The sequence below is a fragment of the Micropterus salmoides genome, unplaced genomic scaffold (assembly GCF_014851395.1).
Source record: "Micropterus salmoides isolate LMB-PRFRI ecotype aquatic unplaced genomic scaffold, ASM1485139v1 Ms_hic_scaffold_4, whole genome shotgun sequence".
Taxonomy (NCBI): Eukaryota; Metazoa; Chordata; class Actinopteri; order Centrarchiformes; family Centrarchidae; genus Micropterus; species Micropterus salmoides.
In genome coordinates, this window is record NW_024043372.1 from 9,558,003 (window position 1) to 9,579,716 (window position 21,714).

The 21,714-nt window shown below is 39.8% G+C and overlaps 1 protein-coding gene across 4 annotated transcripts; it reads left to right on the forward strand.

Annotated features, from left to right (window-relative positions):
• The first annotated feature begins 556 nt into the window (after positions 1-556).
• On the forward strand, positions 557-19,468 carry kctd6a (potassium channel tetramerization domain containing 6a). 4 transcript variants are annotated; one of them, XM_038697062.1, is made up of 6 exons: positions 557-688; positions 6,997-7,099; positions 8,291-8,460; positions 16,886-17,138; positions 18,045-18,203; positions 18,550-19,468. In XM_038697062.1, exons 2-6 carry the CDS (start codon positions 7,073-7,075, stop codon positions 18,658-18,660), a joined length of 720 nt encoding a protein of 239 aa, XP_038552990.1. In that variant the 5' UTR covers positions 557-688; positions 6,997-7,072; the 3' UTR covers positions 18,661-19,468. The 4 variants fall into 4 exon arrangements, with proteins under 4 accessions (XP_038552990.1, XP_038552991.1, XP_038552988.1 ...); XM_038697060.1 differs by having other exon boundaries at positions 569-697; positions 18,550-18,691; XM_038697061.1 differs by lacking the exon at positions 557-688 and adding an exon at positions 5,027-5,105 and having other exon boundaries at positions 18,550-18,691.
• The last annotated feature ends 2,246 nt before the right edge of the window (positions 19,469-21,714 follow it).

Below are 21,714 nucleotides of genomic sequence, written 5' to 3' on the forward strand. Positions count from 1 at the left end.
TTTAGTATTTAGAATTTCATTATACATTTACACATAAAGATGAAATGTTAATGTATTTGACAGAAAAGACAAGATAGAACTTTATATAAATAAATAATATAAGGGGTACTTATGATCTCAGTGTTTCTAAAAATCCTCTCAGAATCAAAAAGAGGTTTATTGCCAAGTAGTATTTTACATGTACAATATGGTGATAAGTGATAAGAGGGCTAGAAATAAATGAATTATAAAATGGAATAAACAGATATGCAAGTTATAAAAGAATTATAGAACTATGTGTAAAAGAAAAACACAACAATGTAGCAGTTACTTACATGTGCATTGCTCTGGGGTCCAATCCATCGCAGGGGGAGAGGAATTGTATTTTTATAAATATAAAATTGACAACATATAAAAATATAATATATATATATATATATATAATATGTACCATATTGCACTTTCTACAACTCTGAAAAAATCACTATAATACATGTATTTAATATTATGTATAAAACATTTATTTTATTGTTCTCACAAAAACTCTTGATTTATCAGGTTTTATTTTGATAGGTCTTACCGGAAGTTTCCTCACAGTCAGTGGCGTAGCTAATAACTGATGGATGTAAATGGATGGTTAGCTCGGAGCTTTTACCTCCAGGTGTGTGTGGTGGTAAAGCAGCAGTCGGGAGTGATGGAGTGGTTATAGGTAAGACCGGTAAGACTTTTTAAAAATGTTATTTAACCTGTTAAAGTGACGGTGTGACGCATTCACGTCATGCTAACTAGCTAGCTCCATTCAGCTGCAGAGGGAGACAGCAGTGTTCAGCTAATCATCACACACAAAAGGTTATCTTCACCTTCACGTGTTTTTAATATGCTGCTTCATCTTCATGTGTCAATATTATGTAGAAAAACATTTTATAGTATGACGCCGTCCAGCATCAGAGACTCTTAATCGAACACCGGAAAATCAGCTGACTGTGTCAACAACAGCTGATCATCACAGTAGAGTTTGGATTTTATTGCTCTGGATTCAGGCGCACCTTACAAACTGGTTACTAAACTGATAGGGCTGCAATGAAAGATTATTCCCATTGTCTGAACAATGTCTGAAAATGATGATGTCACAGTTTCCTAAATTTACAAATTACTTGTTTTTGTCCAACCATTAATCAAGAACCCAAATATATCCAATTGATAAAGACCCTTTCAATTTGAATACATTTCCCCTACATGTTATGTTAACCTGTAGTGTTGGGGAGAAACTATAGTTACATGTAATTTAGTTATATAAATTAAATAAATGTATCCTATAATCCATAACAATTACTGGGGAAATGTGTAATTAAATTACAGTTATGAAAATGTTCATGATTAGTTTGGTGGTTACATCTAAATGTTCTATAAAAAGCTAGGCTATATGTTGAATAATACTTTGTTGTACGTTTTTCATGTGCACAATGTCTTCCTTTGCCATTTCTAGCCACAGCTGTTTAGTAACGTTTGATGAGACTCCCATCTGCCAGCTAAACTGCCTCTTAAGCTGTCTTTTCAAAATGGTTAACAGCTGAAAACCTTCACTAGAAATTTAGAAAATGAATCATAAAGTAATTAAATGTAATAAGGTCCATAACTTTGATAAAGTGATTGAAATAATTACACTACTATTGCATTTTAAATAGGGTAACTTGTAATCGGTAGCCTATTACATTTCCAAAGTAACCCTCCCAAAACTGTAAACCTTTATGAGAGGATGTTAGATTGTGGTTTGATTAATCAGAATGACCAACTATTCAAGAGACAGGGGCCCTCAGTTGTCCCATATTGAACCACTACCCAACCTAAAGACATACCTTCTTCAATAATAAATGTAACACTATGGTTCTGATTATTGAAAAACTTATAAACAGCAAATGGGGAAACTTGAGTAATATTTGAGGTGAAAGGCATTTTCTTTGCAAACAAAAGTTTAAGGACAAAACATTACATTTATTCATTTAGCTGACGCTTTTATCCAAGCGACTTACAATTGCAATACACGTCAGAGGTCGCACGCCTCTGGAGCAACTAGGGGTTAAGTGTCCTGCTCAGGGACACATTGGTGCATGGGTCACAGTGGGGGTTTGAACCGGGGTGTCTCACACCAAAGGAATAGTCTTATCCATTGCGTCATCGCGCAAAAGTGTTTACTGAGGTAATAAATCAGATGAAAAGTAGGGTCATTTTACCATTATTTCAAATGGAGCCGGACTTCTTTTTGCAACCAGAAGTGTCGCCCCCTGCTGGTCGTTCAATAGAATGCAGGTGTCTCTCATTAGAGAAGCTGGAACCAGTGATTGTTTAGTATCTTTGTTTGAAGATAAACCCACAACCAACCTAACATCAGTTACATTACTTGCTGTGTCATTGTTTGATTTTTATCATGGTATTTGTTATGGTATTGGATTTCTCCAGAATCGCTTACCCCACAGTTAAAGGTACAATGTGTAAGGTATGGCCAGAATTTAATTGTAAAACATTGAAAAAAATTTACATTATCAACAGAGTAGTTTTCCAATCATCATGGGGGGAAGTGTGTCGAATGCTGAGCTGAAATCCATAAACAGTATTCTCATGTAGGTGTTGGTTTTCTCAAGGCGTATGAAGGCTGAGTGGATGGCAGTGGAGATGACATCCTCTGTGGATCTGTTCGTTCCTAAAGCAAACTGGTGAGGGTCCAGGCTGGCTGGGATGTTGTTCTTCATGTGCTGTAGAACCAGTACTTCATCAGAATGGGGGTGAGAGCCACAGGATGGTAGTCATTCAGACTGGACACAGCAGACCTTTTAGGTACAGAAACGATGGTGGCTGTCTTGAAGCAGGTGGAAACTCTCTCCTTAGACAGTGATATGTTGAAAATGTCAGTAATAACATTAACTAGCTGATTGGCACAGGTTTTTAGTACACAGCCAGGGATGTTTTCAGCCCCAGCTGATTTACTCATATTCACTCTCAGCAGGACTCCCCTCACATCTGCCGTGGATACTGTCAGTGGCCAGTCCTCTGGAGGTGGAGTAGACTTTACAGCTGACTCTTTGTTGAGGAGATCAAAGTGAGAAGAAAAGGTGTTAAGTTCAACTGGTCATGTGGCCTCACACATGATGGGGGCTCTCCTGCTTTTGTAGCCTGTGATGTATTTGATCGCCTGCCACATATGTTTGTTGTTGGTTGTGTTGAGGTCTTTCTCCAGTCTCTTCTGATATCTTCGCCTCCTTGATGCCAGTTTTCAGTCTTGGTCTGGCGGTGCTGAAGCTTTCTTGACATCTGACTCAAAAACCAGCCTTGTTGTCTCTGGATAGAGCCCTCACCTCTCCATTGATCCAGGCTTTCTAGTTTGGGAATGATTTTATTGTCTTAGTGATCACCACATCATCAACACATTTCCTGACATATGATGTCACAGATATATTCGGCTGTGGTTTTCCTGGGTGGCGGCCTCTCTCTGAACATGTGCCAGTCTGTGCATTAAAACCAGTCCTGTAGAGGTGCTGTAGCCTCATCTATCCACACCTCAGAGCATCAAAGCACAAATCTCCATAATCAGACAGATTTAAATAGTAATTTATCTATAAAAGTTTGTTTTTTTTCAAAGACAGAAAAAATAGCAGGTAGTTACTGCAGTACAGCTGCAATGCAGATACAAAGTGATATTACTGTCCCATTTAAGTCGCGTTTGTCCACCTGATGAATTTAAGTCCAATATTGCTCTTCCCCAACCCCTGAGAAAAATATCTGTCTCTTTAGCTGCTAAATGTTCCACTTTCTTCACCAGCTAGTCTCTGACTGTGTCTGTCTGCTGTTTGGTGCTGGACAGATAGTGGACCATGGGTTTGTCAGAGCTTGTTTGCTAAAAACAGCTGCCTGCTGCTTCTGGAAACAACACTGATGAGAGCTCAAAATCTCAAAATAGTAAAGTTGTAGGCTGGAAAACTAAAACAATAAGATGAAAGAAGCTATAAAGCTTGTGGGAGGAAAAACCTTCAGCAGGGCCAGATGTCTTCAGGTCCTCGTGCATACTGCTTTGTTCTTCATATCTAAAACAATTGAGTTGAATTCAATGCAGTAAAGATTTGCTGGGCTATGCAGCAATTGAACAGGCTCAGTTGTGCATTCATTTATATTTCAACACACGCTCCTCTTGATAGGTTGTTGGAGTATTCCTAATTGGTCCATATTCAAAACAAATAAGTCAGTGAGCCTGTGATTGGTTATGAATTAAAACAGGATCGTATGCCACTAGGCTTTTACCCATGTGAAGGCGCAAGGAAACTACACTCTATAAGTCAAACGCCTGCCTTATCTGTGCGAGCTTGTTCGCAGCAAAGCAGTGCCAGGCACCCCACTATACTGAGACTCTTCTCTGTAACTCCTTCATTAACAAGCCTAGGTACACATTTGTTCTGGTATGCACGGGTCAAGATGTTCTGCTTCTCTTATGTGCTTCGGACCATCAGTGCTTCACGTTTTCTATTATTAAAATTAACCCTTTTCTTTCTTTTTTAATTACGGAGCCGGGGGAATGGGGCACTCTGCGCTCTTTAAAATATGATTTTTACCATTAAGGGCTTGAAGGTGAGCAGAAGGATTTTAAATTCTGAATTTTACAGGGAGACAGTGCAGAGAAGCTAATACAGGAGGGGAAATATGATCTCTTTTCCTAGTTCTTGTCAGTACACGTGCCGCAGCATTCTGGATCAACTGGATAGTCTTAAGGGAGAAATTCAGGCAGCCCGATAATAAGGAATTGCAATAATCCAGCCAGAAGTAACACATGCATGGACGAGTTATTCCGCATCATTTTTAGACAGGATGTTCCTGATATTTGCAATGTTAACGTAAGGGAGGGGAAAAGGCAGTCCTTGAAGTTGGTTTTATGTAGGAGAAAAACATGTCCTGATCAAAGTTAACTCCCAAATTCCTGACGTTGGTGCTGTCTTCTGATTGGATAAGACCTGAAGCATGTTACCAGGCTGTTGTTGCCCCTGAGTGTGCAGCAATTGAGAAGCTTCCGGTCAGCAATCTGATGCAAACGCGAAAACGGCCAAATGGTTCCAAAAAGAAGTCCAGTTCCATTGGAAATAATGGTAAAATGACCCTACTGCTCAGCTTATTTATTACCTTAGTAAGCACTTTCCTAATGAGTTTATGGTCTCAATCACAAGTTTCATATCTTCTTCAATACAACACGGTGTTCATTTAGTAAATTATGGTCCCATTTATTTTAAAATAGACCATAAAGCTGAGTATGCTTCAGAGTATGCGTCAATCAGACTAGAGTGAATCGTACCCACGGAACTGTGTAAATTTAACCAGCGCCGTCGAAAAAGCTTATTAGGAGTTGGCTGTTCACTTTCTCTGCTGAGTATATTTAGTTTTAAGACTGTTGTTCTCTAGATAAAATGTCAGCCCTATTAAAATGACAGTTAACGTGAATTACAGATGCACCTAGCTAAGCTAGCTAGCTAGCTCCACACACGGCAGTTAGCTCCACCGTCTCGTCCAAATACGGTCACGTCCGCTGCCGCTAGTTGTAAAAAATCGGACAAACTCAAGGCTTCAAACGGCGGTCCACAAACCAACGGGTGATGCCACAGTGTCGTCTACTTCAGTCTATGGTGTACAGATAGACTGAGCGTAGCTGTGCAGAGCAAATGACCATAAATGTTATACTTGCTCCGTGTAGAGCCGTTGGGAGAAAAAGCTGTTGAAAACAGACCGTTCAGAACAGGAGGAAATCTGAAGTTTTGGCTCACCGGTTTTCTTTTAAATACTTCTACCTCATTATTTGAAGCTTTGGCCATGTTTAACATGAACATCCAACATTGTAACATTGTAGATAAGTCAAAATATGGAAAAGCATGACAGGTCTCCTTTAAAGGTTCAGTGTGTAAGTTTTTGTGATCTCTAGAGGTGAGGGTTGCAAATTGCAACCAATGGCTCATTGTGCATTCCTTTGCTCTGCGGATGAAAAATGTACTTTATAATAAATGTATTAATTCTGATGGCAATTGTGAATTCAGCTGTAAAAAAAAAACTAACTTTGTACAACCTCCATGAGGTTTTTGTTTGTAATTTGTAAATCCAACAACAAAAAGGCTTTAAAAATATAAAACATATAGTAATCTTTTAATATCTTTATCTAATATAGACTACCCCTGGCAAAGTTTTTTAAAATTTGTGTATTCTTATTTATTTGTATACTGTTCTGTATACTTCTTTATGTCCCGTGTACACTTTCTTCCTCTTTTTGCAATAAAGATTTGAAGAGGAAAACAAATCAGATAATTCCGACATCACATGAATGCACCATCAGTCACTGCTCCCCCCCCCCCCCTTTCAAGTGCGGAGGAGAAGCTACAGTGGCCGACACGCTCTGTTGGCTCTTGCTAAATGATACGCCTGATCCATAGACTGTATATAAAAATCCGGCCTGATTCTCCATTTGTCTAAATTTCACTTCTTTTCTTACTTCTAACAAACCAGACAACGACTACTACTTCTAGTACTTCTTCTTCCTTTGTCTTTGTACGTATTCAACGTAGTGACAGAAAATGCTCTCTATTATGTCCGTTTTGGGCTGCTGTAGAAATATGGCAGCACAATATGACGACTTCCATGTAAGGGGACCTGCTGTGTATGTAGTTAGAAATGCTTTTGCTCATTATAAGGTAATAAAAACAGAACGGTTCATTATGTAAGGTCTTTAGACACCACAGAAAACATAGTTATGTATATTATATTGTTGTTTCTGTCAATAGATCCTCCTAAATATTACACACTGGGCCTTTAAATCTGAGATTTAAGGAACAAGGTCCACAGCTCGTCCTTCTGTTTCTCACAGGCTGGCAGTTTGTGGACACATCAGGGACGCAACACTAATCAGCCAGATGATGTCTGGGCCGTGGAAACGCAGCATCAGCTGGCTGATTATCTCCATGGCAACCATTTCACAAGCTGTTTATCGTCTTGTTTCAGGTGTTGGTGGAAATAGAAATGATCTTTACAACCGTCTGACCTGAAGAGAAACAACACAGACAGCCCAAGGCTGCAGATGGAGAATGGAGACCTGGGTCACATGGTGTGCGAGTGTGTGTGTGTGTGTGTGGGCGCAGTTCTGTTTTTTACTTCGCTGCAGACATTTTTCAGTCTGAACTGTCCTGCTTTCTGGCACTTCAGCCTTTGGCCAGTTGAACAATGTCTGACATTTGAATGATGGCACATGCCTTCATACTCTCTTTGTTTATTGTCTTTCTCAGCTCAAAGTGAGGACATTTTGGTTTGTCCTCACTATGAGCTGGACCTTCAAGTAGTTTTTTGAGGTTTAAAATTAGATTTTAGGAATTAGGTTTAGATTCAGTTCAGAGATTTACAGTTTGAACTTTCACTGTCCCATTACTCATTTATCTGCTGATACTGAGTAAAGATACCAGTGCTCTCTATTTCCAAATTCAGCATCTGTATACATCACAGTGGATAATTCAGGCCTGCTGTGACTTCGTGAATATCCGATAGCTGAAATTTTATGATACTAACAAATAAACTTTTTTTAATGTGGATCAGTCACATCATGAGTGATACCCAATCTGCTCGATAGTTATTTTCGTCCCCAATAATAATGCAATGTGTATGCTTTTTTTGAATGTTTTAATACCTGTGTTTTGTGCATGTGGCATTTGTGCATGCTGCTGTATTGTATTCTTTATCTATTTATTACTCGCTTTAGTGCTCGCGTATGTAAAGCACCTTGAGCTGCATTTAATGTGCTATACAAATAAAAACTATTATGTATCAGATTTTTCAGATTTAACGGTTCTGGTTATGCCTTTTAGTTGTTATGGTTAGGGTTAGAGGCTACAAAATGCATTATATCACTGTCCTAGTTTTCAGACTTTTTTGTTGATTTATCAGAATAATGTCTACTTGAACATTTGGAGATGTAAATATGTGTAGGGAAAAATATACAGAAGCAGTGTGGTGTTACGTATGATATTAGATTTGGTTTTATTTTAAATATACATTACAGTGTGGATAGAAGATGTAGTCACCTGAGCACAGATGAGCTGATGATGTCAGTAAGAATGCTGTTGTCCCAATTAAGTCTCCCAGTGTGGCAGTTGAGTCCCAGTTAAGAGTGTATGTACTACATGCCTTCTGTTCACAGACAAGCCAAGTTTAAACTCACAAGAACACAAAATTGTTGATGGTGTACTCTGTATTGAGAAAGGCCTTCATTGTTGTCTGACTGCAATGTCGTTCCTGCTCTGTCTAGATGGGGGAGCCTGTGACTCTGAATGTGGGCGGCTGTGTGTACAGCACGTCTCTGTCCACGCTGCAGCGCTACCCAGACTCGATGCTGGGAGCCATGTTCAGAGGCGACCTCCCCACCGTCAGGGATGCACACGGAAACTACTTTATTGACCGCGACGGCCTGCTGTTTCGGTGAGTGTGTATTTGTGGCTAGCTCATCAGATGAATCATATTTACCCTGCTGTAAACTCAGTATCCAAACATATGTAGTCTGTATGGATTAAGTTTGTGATTGTCAGATTGAGACATGCTAGCACGCCAACATGCCAAATGTTACATGCGAAACACCGTCAGGTTAACTTCAAATAAGTATTTGTTTGCATAGCAGCATTTTAGCTTTAGCAACAACATGACTTTTTCTCTGCCGTCACCTATGAGACAAACACGCCATTTCTGCGGTAATGATTTTCTTGATGATACTGAAAAATATTTTTGGCTGAGAACTCACAATAGCTTTTGAGCTCTCCACGTACTCAGCTTGTTGCTTCTGCTTGAGATGGTGAAATCAATTTGTTGCATTGCCCCCTTTTCTTGTTATAGTCTTCTTGCACTTCACCATTAGGGCTGCAACTTATGACTATTTTCATACTCGACTAATCTGTTTATTATTTATTCGATTAGTCAACTAGTCAAAATTATTTTTGTCACCCCCTAACCCTAATTAAACCATTTAACTAATTAAATATCTTTAAAGTGAATAACTGATCTCCAACACACAGCCTATCTAGCTAACCTTACCATTAGGTGACTGAGTTTTACTATTCAGACACCAGTGTCAACGCCAGGGAACCAGGGAAGAAGACAAGACAGCGTAGACTACTCCTATAATTCACTGATTTATACAAACTTTAAAACTTGTAACTGTTTCAAGAAAGATTTTTGCTTTGGAACTATATAAAATAAAAACAAATTAAAAGCAAGTACTAAAACCCCAACTGTACACTAACAATGTAATGTCTGTTTGGAACAATAAAGCAACAGTCCCTTTTCATACTACTTCTGTAATTTATTTTTCAGTTTTATAAGTGGGGAATGTTCTGTAGGCTACATCACAAGCCAGCTGTTCCTTTATGTACTTTAAACCATTACTCATTACTAATAACTTTTAGACAGATTTGTGCTGCTGTGTTTATGAGCGTGAGAGAGACGAGCGAGAGGATGTATGGCGTGGATCTGCAATCAAATACGATTTTAAATATGCCTAGTAAAATAAAATAAAAACTAAAATCAGTATGTGGCGGTCAGCATTGATATTGTGGCGGGCCGCGACAAATATATGAATGTATAGGAAACACTGCCTTTCCTTTGTTGTTGCTGCTGCAGTGGTCTGAGTAACTGGGACCAAAGGGCTTTGTGGGCCCGACTGGCCGGATGGCACCGCTACCCCCGCAGGCACAAACAGTCATGGCAGACAGTGGAAGCGATACTGCCCTCTGCGTTGTGCTGTATAGTAAGCCAGGACACACGTCTCAGGATTATCTTGGAGCAGTTTATTCACAGGCAGCTACAACAGCAGCAACAGGTCTGTAATTGTGAAGAAACAAAACATTCACAGCTCCTGCGTAACATCATGAGTAAAATCACTAAATGCTTCATGCTAGTAAGCGTCACTCTCCAAAGCACACTCTAGCGGAGCAAGTCACAAAATAGCCTCACGACACGCACGTGCTGATTGCTAAACATCTCCTTCCTTAGCAGGTTTAAAATTAACTTCAAAACGTAACAATGTAAACAAGGATATTTTTCAAGTGGGTTCGGTGACTTAACTTCATTATTTACAACCAAATAAAATGTAAATAGAAGGAGCAATGAAATGGCGTCAATCAAAGTGTGGTAAGTGCAGTTACCAAAATAAAGTGTCCACTATACTTCCCGTGGTAAAACTCTAACATTTCCTCCTCGGAAAGAAATATCCCCGTCACATAAAGACCATTAACGTAAACACATTCATGAAAAGAAACGCATTAAAACCGTTCCATAATGTTTGATATAAAGAAAAAGAAAAACATTGTAGTGGAAATATTAACTGCATCCTTCAAAATAAAACCCCGTGTTACAATATATACTGAAATGTACAGAGTCCTGTCCACACCATAGCGCAACAACATCACACTACCACACCAGCACTTCCTGAAATGTTCCTGAAATGAAGATTGCTATCTCTCCCTTAAACGGCGTCTATGTAATGATGCGTCGACAATGAAATTTCCCGTCAAACGAATATTTAAAGTTGACGTCGTCGACTAATAGTTGCAGCCCTAATTACCATTTGTTGTACATCTGATCTTTTGTAACCAAACACTACTTAAAATCGCTCCTCCATGGAGCTGGTAGCAACCCCGGCAAGATGGCGGCGCTCAGGGCAGCTGAGGTATTTTGGTGTGCTCTGTTTGTTTTGTTTATGTTTGTTAACTTTGCATTCTGCTGCGATACCTGGCCCTTTCACCAGAGAAGAGCTCATAAACATCAGGGGTCATCAGTGGAATTATTGGACATTCTGGTCAAAACTTCACTGTATTGTTCATGCGGTGAGACACCGGAGGAGGGGGAGGAGGTCCAGTATGCTGGTGTGACTACGCCGAAGAGGACACCGCACGCCGCTACAGGGAATATTTCTCTGCAACATGCGCTCACTGTGCAATAAACTGGACATACTTTAGCTACTGGTGGGGAAAAACAGATCAGGCATCTTCTGTTCTGTGCTTCAAGGAGACGTGGCTGTCTGGATCAATAGCAGACTCAACGCTGCAGCAGGCTGGCTTCCAGGTCTACAGAGCGGACCGCGACACGGACCTCTCCGGCACAGTAAGCAGGGCCCATCACGCCATCCCCCATGCTGCAGTGGGTCACTCTGATCATGTCACGGTCCACCCGATTCCTGCATACAGACAGAAACTAAAACTCTGTAAACCTATATTTAGGACATCTAAGCAGTGGACCAGTGAAGCTGGACTGCACTGACCGGGATGTTTTCAGGACTGCTACCAACAACCTGGATGAGTTTACAGAGGCTGTGACGTCCTACATCAGTTTCTGTGAGGACAGCTGTATACCAACACGCACCAGGGTGAGTTATAACAATGACAAACCCTGATTCACAGCTAAGCTCAGACAGCTGAGGTTGGATAAGGAAGAGGCGTTTAGGAAAGGTGACCGATCCAGGTTTAAGGAGTCAAAGTACAGGTTTACCAAGGCGGTGCAAGATGCTAAACAGCTGTATGCAGAGACTACAACACCAGTTCTCAAGAAATGACTCTGCTTCTGTTGGGAGAGGATTCAGACAGACCACCAGCTACAAACCTAAATCCCCCTACTCCATGAACGACTCAAGCCTTGCCAACGAGTTGAACCAGTTTTACTGTCTCTTTGAAAGACAATGGGACAGACCTGACCTGGAGAGGGACATCAACAGACTGTTCAGGAGGCAGAAACCTCGCAAAGCAGCTGGGCCGGACTCTGTCTCCCCATCTACCCTGAAGCACTGAGCTGATCAGCTGTCTGCGGTGTTCACAGACATTTTTAACACCTCACTGGAGACATGCCATGTGCCAGCATGCTTCAAAGCATCATCATCCCTGTCCTCAAAAAGCCTAGGACCACAGGACTAAACGACTACAGAGCCGTCGCCCTGATGATGAAGAGAAAAGGCCGGGCTAGGCCAGCTGAAGGCCCGTCCTTACACTCACCACTTTAGACGTTGTCAAAAATACTCAAATAGCTCGCCAAAATTGTCAATAATTTATAGTCTAAAACTTCTCTGGAGACGGTCAAGAATCTGTGCAAAAGAGTTTTTATTCCAGTAAAGGACAGCAAAACCCTAGTAACATCCTAGCAGGCATCACGATGGAACAGAGTACGCAGTCAGCGAACATTGCCTTATATATCACCTCAAACTCCGCCCTTCAGGTGGGCATTCTACTCAGTCTCCTCCTAGTCTCCACCTTCGTGTTTGCTGACAGCACCCTCTCTGATGGTGAACTTTTTTATCCCCTGCTGCTATCTAGTGGTTTCTTACATGTAATGTTTTGTTAATTTTAACCCTTTCTCTACCTTTTTGTATCATCAAGTTAGTTGTTTTTAGCTGTTCTTTATCATAATTTTGTTACAATATAGCCTTTTATATTTTTAAACACTCCGGATCAGAAATTCACCATTAGATTTCAAACCTAGTCACACCATATTTTTTTAAAACATATTCTTGTATAATTTGACACTATTAAAACTTAAACACACACAATTATATTTTTAAAAAAGATTAACATAATTCTCTTAAACGTTAACATATCAAACGTAAGTATATAGTGTTGTACCTCCTAAAAAGGACTGGCCACACAAAATAGTCTCTTACATGTCATCTTATTCAGTGGTACGTGACCTGTAGCAGGTGTTCACCTGATGACTCATTCCTACTACTATACAGCATGTTAATCTAGACTTTAACATTACCTCAGTATTTTATCTGGACTCTAAGCAAACATTACTTGCATACGTTAGCAAGACTTTTGCTTTTTCCTAAATTAACATGGCCTTACTGTCAGTGATTTCAGTAGTTTCACTTCACATGTAGCAACATAGGAAGGTTACAATCTTACACAGAATAAAACAGTTATACGATCTATAATGTCAAAGCAAACACTAATCAAACTATCATTTTACTAGTGATTAAAACACTTCTATAGTAGGTTAACATACAGATTATAGATTAGAAGAAAGATAAAAAATTACACAACACTGAAATCTGTGGTTATGAAGTCCTTTGAGCGCCTTGTGTTGTCCCACCTAAAATCCTTCACAGACCCACTCCTGGACCCCCTGCAGTTCGTCTACAGAGCCAACAGATCTGTAGATAATGCAGTAAACATTCACGTCCCTTCACTTCATCCTCCAGCACCTGGACTCCCCAGGAACCTACGCCAGGATCCTGTTTGTGGATTTCAGCTCTGCTTTTAACACCATCATCCCGGCCCTGCTGCAGGACAAGGTCTCCCAGCTGAACGTGCCTGACTCCACCTGCAGGTGGATCACAGACTTCCTGACGGACAGGAAGCAGCATGTTAAGCTGGGAAAACATGTCTCTGACTCCAGGACCATCAACACCGGATCCCCTCAGTGCTGCGTTCCTTCCCCTCTGCTCTTCTGGAGCTGAACATTACCTCCCTCACCAAGAAGGCCCAGCAGAGGATGTACTTCCTGCGGCAGCTGAAGAAGTTCAGCCTACTAAGGACAATGATGGTGCACTTCTACACCGCCATCATTGAGTCCATCCTCACCTCCTCCATCACCATCTGGTATCATTCGGTCTGCAGAGAAGGTGATTGATTGTCACCTTCTGTCTCTTCAGGACCTGTACACCTCCAGGACTCAAGGACAGTTTTTCCGATGGCAGTGGGCTTCCTCAACAAGCCCTGAGTCCCCACTGTTACTGACTCTCATGCCCCCCTCCCCAGACATGCACACTCATACGCACTCCTGACCCCACACTTGACAACAATGCACAACTGTGCTTTATGCTCATGTTGTGAATTTTTGCACATACTTGCTAGCATTGTATTGTAATTTTTGATATCCTTACTTTTTATATATTTCTATTTATGTTCATGTGTACTGTAAGCACCAATTTATACCAAGGGAAATTCCTCATATGTGAAAATGTACCTGGCAATAAAACTGATTCTGATGTTACTTTTGCTTTCAGCCATGCTTGTTGAGATGTAGGGCTGGGCGATATGGCCATAAATGTTATCACGATAAAAATGTCATATCAGTCAACTTTTACTATCACTATAAATTTCAAGTTTAAACAGATGGTTAATTGTGTTTTTAAACTTTTCTTTATGGTCAGAACATGAAAAACAAATTTGAGGTAAAACAAAAAAATATTAAAATCTTTTTTTATAAAAAATAATAATAAAAGTAAAATTAAGTAAAATCTTTTTACAGTCCCTATTCCTCAACAAATAAATATCTTAATAGAAAAATTAAGCCCTAATTTGTTTGTTCGTCAAATGAATTAAATCATACATTTATTAAACATTTATTGAACATTTGTTATATTTTTGTTGAGGAAAATTATATTGCGATAATTATTATTGTTTAATTGCACGGCCCTATCACAATATGAATCATATTCAAACTTATACACACATATCGTCAACAATATGATATGGCACACGCCTATTAGCCTGCTCACTTGCTAATCATTATCGTCGTATACAGTTGGTGGCCGCATTTTAGGTACACCTTTGTGTACCTGGGGCAGATGTCTTCAGGTCCTCTCACCCACATGTACTTTCATTCCTTCTTTTTCTTTCTTTTCAATTAAACACTTGAATCCAGTAGAGTTCAAACTTCAAAGCAACATAATTTTACTAAAACTTCAATGATGTGCATGTGAATCCGAGCTGGTCCCAAGGAGAAACTGGTCAAGCTCTGTTGTACATTCATTATATGTACACCATATACTCTCTTCTGCTCCACCTTTTGTGACTGCAAAGCCAAACTTTTCTAAACTCATCCTGTCTGCTTTTGACATCTGCTTATCCTGATTTTTTGACCATACTTGTCTCCATCGGGTAACAATGGTGTATTTTCCCTGCATCATACTATTAAGAAATAAAAGCTTTATTGCAGCATCAATCAATAGACATCAGTAGACATAGACAGGTGAAGGCCATCCAGACCCTTGTTCCCCAGAGTGTATACGTAAATGGGAACACTCCTGTGTGGGGGAGGCAGTGAGACTCAGCATCAAACAACGAGCTCCCCTCTGCAGGAATGCAAAAGTGATAGCGTGTAGGCAAAGGCCTGCACTTCTAATAACACAGCTTGTCTGATGGATAAACTTGATTCTCTTATATCTCAATGATGATCAAGAAGATTTTTTTTGTGTGTGTTATTTATATATATATATATATATATATATATATATATATATAAATGATCAATAGAAAACATTTCCCACACCTTTCAAATACTGGGTAGGATTCACTTTTGCCTCCTGAACAGCTTGAGTTCTTGGTGGCAGGATTCAGCAAGGTGCTAGACACACCTTAGTAGTGTTGTAGTACTCGGGACTTGTCTTGGTCTCGAGACCACTTTTTGATGGTCTTGCTGTCGTCTCAGACTCGACCGCATTTGTTTTGTCTCGGTCATTGGAGACTCGGGATTTTATTTCAAAACCATAACTTTTGTAATATCAATAAATTGCTTTTGCATTGTCTGATTTATTTGTTAAGATCCTAACTTTGATTTGATGTAAAACGTATTGCTTCAAATGCAACCAATAACCCTAATTAAAAATCACTCCTAACCGCAATGATAAACATGGAAAAGGAGTTTTGAATAAAGATGCTTACGTTGATTTCAGCTCTAAGTGTTTGTATGAGGGTGTTTTAATGGGAATGTGGATCTTTCAGATCAATTTGAGAAGTACCTAGTGTCCAGATATGAGTCTTCACTTCCATAGTCCTCCACTGGTTTTTACATTATGATTGCACTCAAGGAGCAGGAGCACACACGTAGTATAAATATGTCTATAATACATTGTTTGTTAATAAACTCTGTATTTCTTGAACAATTTTTACTGTGCTCCTAAATTTCTTTGTGTGCTCTGAAAAACTTTCATTTAGGAGCACATGTACTCGTTTACTTTTATTTTATTGTATTTTACTAATTTTATATTTATCTTAAACGTGTATTTTAGTCTTTTCAATGTTTTCATGCTTTTATCTTGTATTGTTTTTGTATTATTGTCTCTTGGGTATTATTGTCTTTACACTTGTTAAAGCACTTTGTAACTTGTTTTTGAAAAGTGCTCTACAAATAAAGATTATTATTATTATTACTCATTGTGATGAGGGTTAGCATAGAGCCCTGGCACTTCAGCATCGCTGCTGAATAAAAATTTCTTACCTATATTTTTGTTTATGTCAATCAATCTTGTGTGCAAACCATAGAAACAAATAATTTGTGTATCCACAGTCTAATATATCTTATTCCTCTGTGCCATAGAGCTCCATTGTTGTTTAAAAACTATTAAAAACACATGAGTTGGCCTCACTGTTGCACTGGGTGACATGTTCCTTCATTACCATGAACTGTTGTTTGTTTTGACTCAATCCCAGAAACACCTTCCTGCTACCGGAAATGCTCACTAGAGAAGCAAACGTGTATTAATCCACCACTGAAAATAGTCCCCAACAAATGCACTATTTCCTCCTCTTTGAGTAATGTTTGTAACAGTGAGCAGCTCTTTCAGGAAATGACTGAGTCATTTTTTAGAAAGGAAATCAAATTACATTTCAGTAGGAACCAATGGGCTTGAGGCTGAGAGTCTCAAACAGAGTGGGGAAGTCAAAGTATTGCAAGACTTTTAATGGGATTTGTGGGCAAAAATATATAGAATAACACAAACCTTGTCCTTTTAAAAGAGAAAATAATCTGGACTTGTACAGCAGCTATCTTCGCTCCTGTTCTGACTTAATTGACAGCTCAGAGTTTGAGAGAATCATCAGCTCAGCAGTCTGGACTGATCCTGTCTCTGTTTCTGCTGTTTCAGCTATATCCTCAACTTCCTGCGGACGTCCGAGCTGACGCTGCCATGCGACTTCAAGGAGACTGAGCTGCTCAGGAAGGAGGCCGACTTCTATCAGATCGAGCCCCTGATCCAGTGCCTGGGAGACCCCAAACCCATGCTGCCCTACCCCACTGACACCTACGAAGAGGTGGTGGAGCTGTCCAGCACCAGGAAGCTGTCCAAGTACTCCAACCCTGTCGCAGTCATCATCACCCAGCTCACCATCACCACCAAGGTCTGTGGGAGCAGCGGTTGGGTTGTATTGATGAGTCAAGGCATAATACTTAGTGATAGCTTCAGACCCTCCTCTCTGCTTCTGTCTGTATTTTCCATGTTCATTCATGGAGTCAGACAACTTGGAATAACCACTAACTTTCACTAATTTTGAAACATTTCTCCTCTTTAATTTGTTCTGCTTAGCGCAAATATGCACCTCTTTGACTTATGCCACATCTTTCTATTGACTGTGCTGCCTTTAAATATCACATTGCATCATACAATACAACTGAACAACCACATTCACCACTTTTACTTTGGAAATTGGAGTCTACTAATGTTTAATTTATACTTCTGTGTCGAATCTACGCCATAAGTACGCTGTAGACTACATGTTGCTGCGTACCCTGCGCCAAAAATGTAACTACACGTTGCAACAGTGCACTCTGCAAGAACTGTGACTGGTCAGCTTGGTAGCATCGCATTTTCTCCTGTGCATTTCCGGCTTGTCCTTCTGCCTCAATCAGTTCAAGGGTTGTACATACCATCTCCTCCTCCGACTTCTCTCATTTCTGCATTTTAGTAATTTCACTAAATGTAACTGCTGTTCAACATCGATCAGCTCCAACGTGATCCCCTTAGTTTTAGTCACCATTGTTTGTAGTAGCCTACACCAGTGAAGAAGAAGAAACTCGACACAGTCGAACATAGAAACCCCACCGCCAGCTAGCATTTTGGTGGTGTAATTGCATGTATAAATTGGCCTTAAGGTGTTTCAGACCAGATTCATATATCATGTCTCTTCTCTTAACATTCTCATCTCTATATTTGTATACTTAGTTCTGTTATGCTGATACTGTACATTATGTATACGGTATATGCTAAATTTTAAATAAGTAGTCACATTACTCTCTTTCTTCATTAGGTCCATGCAGTGTTGCAGTCCATCTCCAGCAGTTTCACAAAGTGGAACAAACACATGATGGACACGAGAGACTACCAGGTGTCCTTCACCTTCGGACCATGTGACCATCAACAGGAAGTCAGCCTGCGTGTCCACCTGCTCGACTTCATCTCCAAAGCTGTATGCAACATTTATCTCATCTTTAACATGTGTAGAAATTATCTTCTTACTAGAAAAACTGTTTACATCAGTCAGAGTACTTTAGTTTAGTTTTGTTTTTTTGCTTAGTGGTCAGCATTACAGTGTTTATTTTGTTTAAAAACATGAATGCAGAATGTTTCATCATGTACAGTAGTATTAAATACTTATGTGGAAAAGCAGTAAATAAAACATCACAAATCAAGTCTTTACATTTTCAAAATAATAGGTTATCATGAAACAACATGGTGTATTTTTTTAAATTATGGCTAAACGAATAATGTAAATTTATGTGATTATTTATTTTGCTTGTGTCGTTATTTTCCAGGGTTTCACAATACGCAACACGCGTGTTCACCACATGAGCGAACGGGCCAATGAGAACACAGTGGAACATCACTGGACATTCTGCCGACGAGCTCACAAAGTCAACGACTGACTGATGGACTCATTGACGGATGGAAGATGTGATGGGGTGTCTGCAGACAGACAGAGACTTGTTGTTGGTGGTTTTGTTGTTATGTGTTAATGTTTTGTATGACGTGTGTTCGTTTTGAGTCATTCCCTCATTCTCGTCAGACTTAAAGCAGGAGGTGAGGTTCACATAAGGATAGCACACTAGCCACATGTGGTACATTATCATATATTACCGTAGCTTTATCATAGACTCTAAATGACCAAAAGTATGTGGACAGCCCTCCAGTCTTAATGCTACAGAATACAATGATGTTTTAGACATTAATGTGCTTTCACCTTTGTGTCAGAAGTTTGAGGAAGTTGCTTTCTTGTTTCAACATGATGATCCTGCCGTGCACAAAGCCAGCTCTGTAAAAAAAAATGGCTTTCTAAGTTTGGTGTGGAAGAACATGACTAACCTGCACGTAGCCCTGACCTCAAAACCATCCAACCATCCATTTGGAATGAACTGGAACACCGACTGGGAGCCTGACCTGATCACTAACATCAGTTTTGGAGCTCACTGAGGCTCTTGTGGCTGAATGGGAGAAAAAAGTTTTCAGGCAGGTTCAACCTCTGGTGGAAAGAATAATACCCATGGGTTTGGAATCACATGTTCAATTATCACATACTGTATAGCTGCAGTGTTCTGGTAAAAGTAAAATGTTTTTGACCACATAATGTATGGTAGCTACGTGTCTGACATATCAGCAGTATCACAAATCTGTTGTTCGCCAATGACCAGTAATTGATAGCAATTGCAAATAAAAGAATCTGGACAATTATGGTAACTTTTTTCACCCTCAGTTCTTCTTTTATCCACATATCTCCTAAAGATAGGCCAATTTTAGACTAATTTAAAGGATAGGATGTCTAATAGCCAGGTGCCGATATTTTTGACAGACAAGTGTTTCTTGCTGTAATAATCCCTCCTGTTCATTCTGGACATCAAGATATCCCTTCCTAGCATGCATCCAATGTAAGCGATAGGGGACACAATCCATTGTCTTCATTCTGTGTAAAAAATATATTCAAATGTTTTATTTTAGGCTGATGCAAGGCTTCAGAAATTGAGTATCTTCTGTAGTCACTGTTGTTTTTGTATAAAATGGCCTCTTTATGTTTCCCCTGACAGTGTTTCTGTGCAGAGCTGCAGTGGAAAGATAAAACAAAGAGGGAAGGTTATTAAAAGGTTGTAACTTTTCAAGACACCTGCTTGATTTGTCTTAACTGAGACTGCTGTGTGTGCAGATAAACTTTCAAATACATTTTACAGAGAAACAGGACTGCGTATTTTGTCCCTAATTGCTTAGGAAGGTATCTCTTAATGTCTAGGATGAACAGGAGGAATGATTACAGCAAGCAAAACCTTTTTCAAGGTTGTTTTAAGACAGCAAGACTCTCCTACCTGGAGAAGTTGAAATGTTTGAGCCAATGTCCTCTTTTTGAGTAACAAGATTGTTGTTTAAGACAAACAATTAGTTTTGATTATCTCAGGTGTAGTGAACCTACTCTTTGTAAATGAAATTATTTGTAAAAAAAACAAATGAGAGTAATAGGGTTCAATGTGTATTTAGTTTTTGGCTATTGTGGAAAGGATGTATAACTAAAGTAATAAAAGACGATTAGACGCAAGTTAATGTTATATGATGATACTAAGTTCAATTGGCTATGAGTTTCAGGCTAAAGGCTAAAGGACATCAACTTGGCCACAAAATGCAGAGTTTGCTTTTGCCTCACTGCTTTGTTGGTTTTCTCAGCTGGTATAGTGCTCAGACGGCCCCTCGACTAGCGGCTAGGTTCTTTGGCATTCACGGTCCCTCAACGGCTTGGCACGGCACACGGCCGGTTGCCAGGACTGGGCTTTCCGCTAGTGGGTTTGTCCCGGGGGGCCGTCAACCTCGGCTGGTAGCAGCGGGAACTCTTGCAGTGATAGAGCATTAACCCTGGCTCAGTTCGTTGGTAGATGTCCTCGGTGTCACTGCTGGCGCTGGGCAACGCTAACCAACGCACGTGGTTTGCCTCCCACTCCGTTTGTCGCTCGGAGTAACTTAGTGGAAGTTGATTTGAAATGAAATCAAAGCTTTAAATGAAACTTGGTTGTTTCTCTATTCAAAGTTGCGTGACTTAAATGGTTTGATAACTTTAACAAACAAAATAAAAGGTGTGTTTTGTTTGTTGCTCTCCTTCGAACGTGTGAAAGGACCTGAAAATCACTGTGACTGTTTATACTTAGTGTTAATTCAGTTAGTTAAATGGATTATATAACATAGGATAATATTTCTGTACCATATTATTTATAAGAAAGTATATAGGAAGGTGTTTGGAACATAGATTTTGTGTAAAACATAAGACACAGGCAGGAATGTGAATGAGCATCAGGAGAAAAATAACAGCACTTCAAATTAACTTTCTTTATGGTTCCTTCTTTTCAACATAGTTTCTAAACAATATGACATGGTAATAACTACTCAGAATTGACGAGAACTACTAAGTAACTGTTAAAGATTATTTAACTAGACAGAGCAACAAAATAGCTTATAAGGCAAAGACATTCTTTGTTCATAAAAAGGAATTTGAGGCTGGCCTTTCTCTGGCGTCTTATCAGTTTGGCACATCAGTGTGAAAAGGAGAGGCTGTCTGTGTGTGTGTGTGTGTGTGTGTGTGGGTGTGTGGGTGTGTGTGTGTGGGTGGGTGTGTGTGTGTGGGTGGGTGGGTGTGTGTGTGTGTGGGGGGGGTGATGCAGTCAATCTGTTTTATGACCATTTCGTGGGGTAGAGAATCATGACTGAAAGGGGTTCTTCACTTTGATGTTTTGGAGGTAAGCGTAGGGTGTTACCATGGTTACTTGACCTTTTGGCCTTCCTGTGGAGTGTCCGTAGTGACACCTTTACAGCCAGAGAGGTTGGATGGTCCCAGAATAAACATTTTTCAGTCTAGCATGAGTCTGTGCAGGTCACACAGGCCAAATCTTGGGATGAGGCCCCCCTGGGAAAAATAACTAATCTCACCTTTTCTTAGGGAGAAACAAAGAGAA